We start from the raw sequence: 6,533 nt of genomic DNA, 5'->3' as shown, positions 1-6,533 counted from the left end.
ACAATATACAGCATGCAAGCTGCCCACGATGCTAGTTTTAAGCTCTGTGTGTCTGCTGATTCTGGATACTCCAAACCGAAAACATGGGGATATATTGGTTGTGTTCCAAATTTCTTGTTGATGGTCTATTTAGTCCAGCAAATGAGGTGTAGAGCACAACAGTACCACTATATATATCGCAGAGACATGGTATATAGACATTTAAACTTCCATTACAATTAAAAAAGTGATGGAAACCAATTAGGTTGGATGATCATCAGTCTTTAAAGTGTGACCTCTGTACCCTGGATAATAATGAAAATTCATGAATCAAAACACATATGACAATAAGCATCACAAGAGAAAACCCGGTCTTTCAAATAACAAAGATGTTAAGGTATTCCTTATCTTAACCTGTTGTGTTTCAAGCTTACATATAGCCTCAATTGCGTTATAACAATCAATATACACTGTAAGAGTCCTTGCAGTTCGAACAGTTGTTCCCTCCGGCATACTGATAAGGCCAAAGGCTATATCTACTGTCTCCCAGCACCCTAACAAAACATCTTCAGTCTCCTGGTCTGAAGCTGGTTCCACTACCAAGTAAAGCTGTGGGACATATCCTTTTTGTCTAAACGGTTTGCCTAATCGTTTCAACTCAGCAAGCATCTTGTCATTTTGCAGGTGGCTTGCACATCCCGCTATAAACTCATGCGTCTCTTTGTTCACCTCTATCCAAGCCATTCCAGGCTTCTTTCTTGCACTTGCGGTCTTTCTCAGCTCCTGCGTTCTGTCAACGTCATCCCACATGTTAGCATCAGCATAAATGTTTGACATGAGCATAAAGCCAGAGGCTTCAGCTGGTTCCAATAAGTAAACTCGATCAAAACAGTGTTTCCCTAGCTCAAGGTTGCCATACTTTCTACAACCAGTGAGCAAAGATGTCCATGTGACTATATCCGGCAGGATTGGCATTGTTCGAAGCAAATCTTCAGCCTCTTTTAAGCATCCTGCCCGGCCTAGAAGGTCAACCATGCAGCTATAGTGCTCAATATCTGGCGCAATGCCATACTGTTCTTTCATAGCATTGAAATACAGGCAACCTTCTTCAAGGAGACCTGCATGCCTACAAGCAGATAAGATATTAGTAAAGATCATATCCACTGGTTTCAAGCCTTCTTGTCGCATGTCCTCTAGACATTGCCGAGCCAACTTGTAATTGCCACACTGGGCATATCCTGCAATCATCGCACTCCATGTTACCACATCACGGATCAGCATCTTGTCAACCACTTTGCGGGCTTCATCCATGTTCCCCCATTTGACATACATGTCCACAAGCGTATTTCCGACAACCAAGTCCAATGCGAGTCCATCTTTGAGGATTTGCTCATGTATCAGCTTGCCTTGTCCCAAGGCTCCAACAATGCCACATGCTTTCAGGATGGACAAAAACATAACTTTGTTTGGCAGTATGCCTTCCTGTTGCATTCTTGCATAACACAAGAGAGCAGCAAGCCCATCTCCATGGTTAGCATATCCTGATATCATGGCACCCCAGATCACCACATTTCGACTTAATAATCCATCAAATACTTTGCGTGCTTCCTTTAAGCTACCACATTTTGCATACATGTTAACAAGGGTGCTCTCAACAATGACGTCTGATTGCAGTCCACTTCTGATAAACTGGTCATGTATCAGCCTGCCCAGACCTAAAATGCTTAAAGTTCCACATGCTTTCAAGACACTCGAAAAGGTGATGTTTTCCGGCCTTATCCCTTCCTGTTGCATTTTCTCAAAAAGCTCAAGGGCAGGAAGACCATGGCCATGCTGGGTGTATCCTGCAATCATTATGCCCCATGTCACAACATCTTTGTTAAGCAACCTATTGAACACTTTGTGTGCCTCGTCTAGTCTCCCAGATTTGGAATACATGTCAACCAGGGTGTTCCCAACAACTATGTCTGATTCAAGCCTACTTCGAACAATGATGTCATGGGTTAGCCTGCCTTCTTGAATTGCTTTTAAGCTGCCACATGCCTTCAGGGTAGCCAAAAGTGTTACTTTGCTTGGTCTTAAGCCCTCCTTTTGCATGTTCTCGAAGAGTTCCAGGGCAGGAATCCCTTGCCCGTGCTGAGCATATCCTGCAATCATTGCACCCCATGATACTACATTTCGTATTGGCATTTTCAAAAACACTTGGTGTGCCTCTTGAAGGTTGCCACATTTAGCATACATGTCAACGAGGGTGCTCCCTATGACCACATCTGATTCAAATCCACTTGTAATTATGTAATCATGTATTAGTTTGCCCTGCAAAATGGCTTCAATGGCGCCACAAGCTTTCAAAATGTGCAGAAACGTGACTTTGTCTGGCTTCGTACCTGCCAGTTCCATCTTCTGATAAAGTTCAAAAGCCTTCTCACTTTTCCCAAGATTAACATGGGCTGAAATAATTGCATTCCAAGTGTAAACACTTGGTTTTACAACCTTAAAAAATATTTCTTCTGCTTCTTGCAAGCTCCCACATAAGGCAAACAACCGAATAAGATGATCATTCAAAAAGGTAATCGAATCAAGTCCATGGTTGATCATCAATGAATGGACCTGCCTGCCAGCTGCCAGGTCTTTCTTTCTGGTGCAACAGTCGAGGAGATAGTAGATCGCATCACTCGTTAGGGAAAATCCTTGCTGTTTTATGTGGTTAATGGTCTTAAGTGCCTCATACAGCTGTTCCTCCTCACAAAGCTTGCTCAAGTATTCTATAGTTCCAGAAGTTTTGCCCGAAACACCAAGCTTGGGTAAAACAATAAAGTAGCAAATTTTAGGTCCATGCTCGGGTCATGTGTAATCTTAAACGGTGACAAATCTTGAACGGTTGATTCTTAAATACCTTAGTGGCGCCCCCAATCCGACGTTTGTACTTCGCTGAAGAACATGGAGTGTATCGTTGCCTGACATCAATTGATAATGTCAATACTTGCCCTTCTGACTTTAAGAGACTTACCTGATTGCTCGCCCTTCTGACTTTAAGAGACTTACCTGATTGCTCGGTTGCACCCACACGGGTATCAGTTCAAAGAATCAGTGTCACAACGAAGTAGAATTAGAGAAAAGGCTCACCTTATAGAAGCCATCATTCCAGTCTTGCAGACTACGTCTCCTCCACCGGCTTATCAGTCCCGTCTTTACCAGTTCCAATGCTATCATTTCAATAAGAGATACAGGCTGCCCAATGCAAGTCGTCCTCGCAGCTCGTGATCTGAATCACGGTTTGAAAACACAATGCTGTGTGCGAAAAATGTTATATCTTCCTCAGAATATATCATAGGCTTATACCCGCCGGGACAAGCGTCGGATCAAAAATGGCCATCTAAGGAGAACAACTCACGGATATCTGCTTCGTGGGTGAGTACTTTCATTTGCTTTTTACAATTTTCGTAATGGCCTGACCGGTGCCGTTAATATCAACATGATCGCTTAATGAGTTCACGACGAACGCCTCCTCACACCATTTTTGAGCTTTTATCTACACCCCCCATTGGGAGCAAGGCTAGATAGCATAGAGGAACATACTTTTTTGGAGCCCTTAGAAATCTGAACAACAACACGTACTTATAGCCAGCCGCTTGGTTGGATATCTTTTTCAAGGGGCAGTGTGCTTGTGCCACTTTACTTTTCAAGTATTTAGTCTTATTAATTTTTCATGATTTTGTCTACACGCCTACAAAATTGTCTTTTGTCGGTTTGTCATGTATTTAGCTTTGTGTTTATGTGCTTCCTTATAGGTGATACTCTAAACGTCCCCCCTCAAAAGAAGCTGATTATTTTTTATTTGAACAACATATTGCTAAAGAGGTGGTGGAAGAATGTTCCCTCAAGGCCAAAGGGGGTGGGTGACAATTACGATTTGGGAAACCACGTCGTGTCCTTGTAGCCCGGCTTAACAAAGTTTTTGGTAGTGTGGACTTGCTTTGAGGTCACTACATGGAGTAGCATGACCAAGAGGAAGGAAGAGCCCTTCATGGCTTTAATAGAGAGGAACGTGGCTTGGGATGGTGAACTAAGTTGTTCCAAGTTTATGTTTAACCCTTTGCAAGATGAACGTTACACAATTGATGAATATCGCCATGCAATACGACCGAATGACTTGCTTTACCTGAAGCCCTTCGATGCAATAGCTGATCATGGCATTGAGTTCCACCCAATGCACACAATGTTCATTGATGACACACCAATGGTGAACCCATTCGGAACATGCATCACTCATAGAGATCTCAATGATGACGAGCTCTTGAAGTTCTTGGGGCAGATAACAGATTCCAAAGAAAACATCCTAGAGTTCACTGCTGTAAGGCATACCTATGAGGGCCATATCATCGATGTCTTAGCATATGATTATGGTGAGCATCCATTTCACTTGTTCCTTCAACAATTTTCTAGAGACTATGGTGAAATGGTTGATGCTTAAAAAACTATTAGCTATTTGGTGTTAGATCCAGTGCCTATACATGGGCACGATGTACAGCAAAGAATCACATCTCTGCCAAATTGACATGTTGGAAGAAATGCTTGCACGAAACCTGTTTACTAATCACTACCCTCCATTCGTTTGCGAGTCCCATTGTCCTTGTAATTGTATTGAAATGGCTACCTTTTTTTATTAAATGCACAACCAATGGACTCGGGGAAGGTTGTACTCTTTTGTACAAACAACTATTTGTCAATATGGCCCTTGAGGGGTCATTAATTCTTGTCAATGTGTTTGTCAATATAGCCCTTGAGGGGTCATAAATTCTTATCAATGTGTTTGTCAATATAGCCCTTACCCCTCAAGGGCCATATTGAAGAAACACATTGACAAACATTTATCCCTAAAAAAGAGCACAATTTACTAACTTAATTGGTGAGTAGCTGTGCAAAACACTATTAAAGTAGTACTAAATCTGCACTAAAAGTCCACAAATTAACTACTACTACCTCAGTACTGAATCAATACAAAATAAACACTAAAGAAATACTAAAAATCTACTAAAACACTAACTCCTTGTTAGGAAATTAGTACCAAATTAGGAGTTCTAAGATCGCCTTATTGAGTTTCTTAGATCTCATGTGAATAGATTTTTGTACGTGGGAGTTCTAGGATCTCTTTGGTGAGTTCCTTAGATCTCTTGTGATAAATGGGCTTCTTTTTGTGTTTTTGTTTGTGGGAGTTCTAGGATCTTCTTGTTGAGTTTCTTAGATCTCATGTGAATAGATTTTTGTATATGGGAGTTTAGGATCTCCTTGTTGAGTTCCTTAGATCTCTTGTGAGAAATGGGCTTGTTTTCGTGTCTATGAAATTATTAAATTAGTTTGTGGAAGTTCTAAGATCTCCTTGTTGAGTTCCTTTGATCTCTTATGGGAATTTTTGTATGTGGGAGTTTTAGGATCTTCTCGTTGAGTTCCCTAGACCTCATGTGAGAAATATGATTTTATTGTATTTGTATTCTCACACTTTCTTTGAATGAATATGTAATATTCTTTCAATAGAATGAGAAAGAATACAAAGAGTTTTAAAGTGTACGAATTGAAAGTTTTAAAAGTTATTAGAAGAGTTGTCTCATTCTTACACTTTCTTTTGAATGGATATTTAATATTCTTTCAATAGAATGTGAATTATTTTAAAAGAGCGTGATTGAATGACAATTAATATATTGCATGCTTGAATGTGTTTTTCAAAGGATATGTGTTTTTTTAATAAACCACAACTGCACTAGGCATGAATCAGATGTCTCGTCACTGAAGTAGTATGGGCCGCATGGGTCTTGGCACTTCTACATTATCACACAAGCCATGTGATGTGCGTGGTGCTTATGCAAGCGAGAATGAAGGAGATGGGAATGTATCTACTTATGCAGATAGATTGTGCATTTGTGGTGCAGGCAAAAATACAGGAGATGAAAATTGGTTTGCGCATGCGGTAGGAGGCACAAATGGAGGCACAAAAGATGTGGTGAAATCTGATCGTGCATGTGGTGGGAGATGTGAAAAAGGAGGAGGAACTTCTAGGTATGAAAGATCTTGGAAAAAAGGGATACGGGGTTCGACATATTATGGTGGATGCACTGGTGCATACCCATGGCGTGGTTGCAGTGCTGCTTGTGGCTGCGTTGGGTGGAATGCGACATATGACTGGGGACATGGGTGCATTGGTGCTTATGGTTGTGGTGGATGTAATGCAGCATCTGACTGGGGGTGTGGGTGCATTGATGCTTGCGGTTGCAGCTGTGCTTGGTGATGTGGGTGCATTGATGGAAGGGAGGTCCAGGTAGCTCCTTTGCCTTTGTAACCTCGCCACGCATTCTTGATGTACGTGACCCTGGCATCTACAGTAGGACCCTCCCACTTTGTGTCACATGAGTTTATGTCTCGATCTATTTGATCGAGGCATCATCGACCCTCCATCGCTAAGTAGACTCTACTATGAAAACATGTGGAAATCGATCATGCAAGGTCCTCCTTCCATGCTCTGCCATTGTCCTCACCAAATTTTGTACACCACTTTTACC

The 6,533-nt window shown here is 41.6% G+C and overlaps 1 protein-coding gene across 1 annotated transcript; it reads right to left on the bottom strand.

Annotated features, from left to right (window-relative positions):
• Positions 1-263: 263 nt before the first annotated feature.
• On the bottom strand, positions 264-3,216 carry LOC147906245 (putative pentatricopeptide repeat-containing protein At3g15130). The gene is made up of 4 exons (XM_087389826.1): positions 3,106-3,216; positions 2,876-2,936; positions 394-2,778; positions 264-284 (listed from the first exon to the last, which is right to left on the bottom strand). Exons 1-4 carry the CDS (start codon positions 3,120-3,122, stop codon positions 264-266), a joined length of 2,484 nt encoding a protein of 827 aa, XP_087245952.1. The 5' UTR covers positions 3,123-3,216.
• Positions 3,217-6,533: the final 3,317 nt, after the last annotated feature.

This window comes from Dipteris shenzhenensis, chromosome 1 (genome assembly GCF_047967505.1).
Source record: "Dipteris shenzhenensis isolate YYH24624 ecotype China chromosome 1, Dip_SZ_1.0, whole genome shotgun sequence".
NCBI lineage: Eukaryota > Viridiplantae > Streptophyta > Polypodiopsida > Gleicheniales > Dipteridaceae > Dipteris > Dipteris shenzhenensis.
This window is presented reverse-complemented; position numbering and strand designations above follow the sequence as displayed.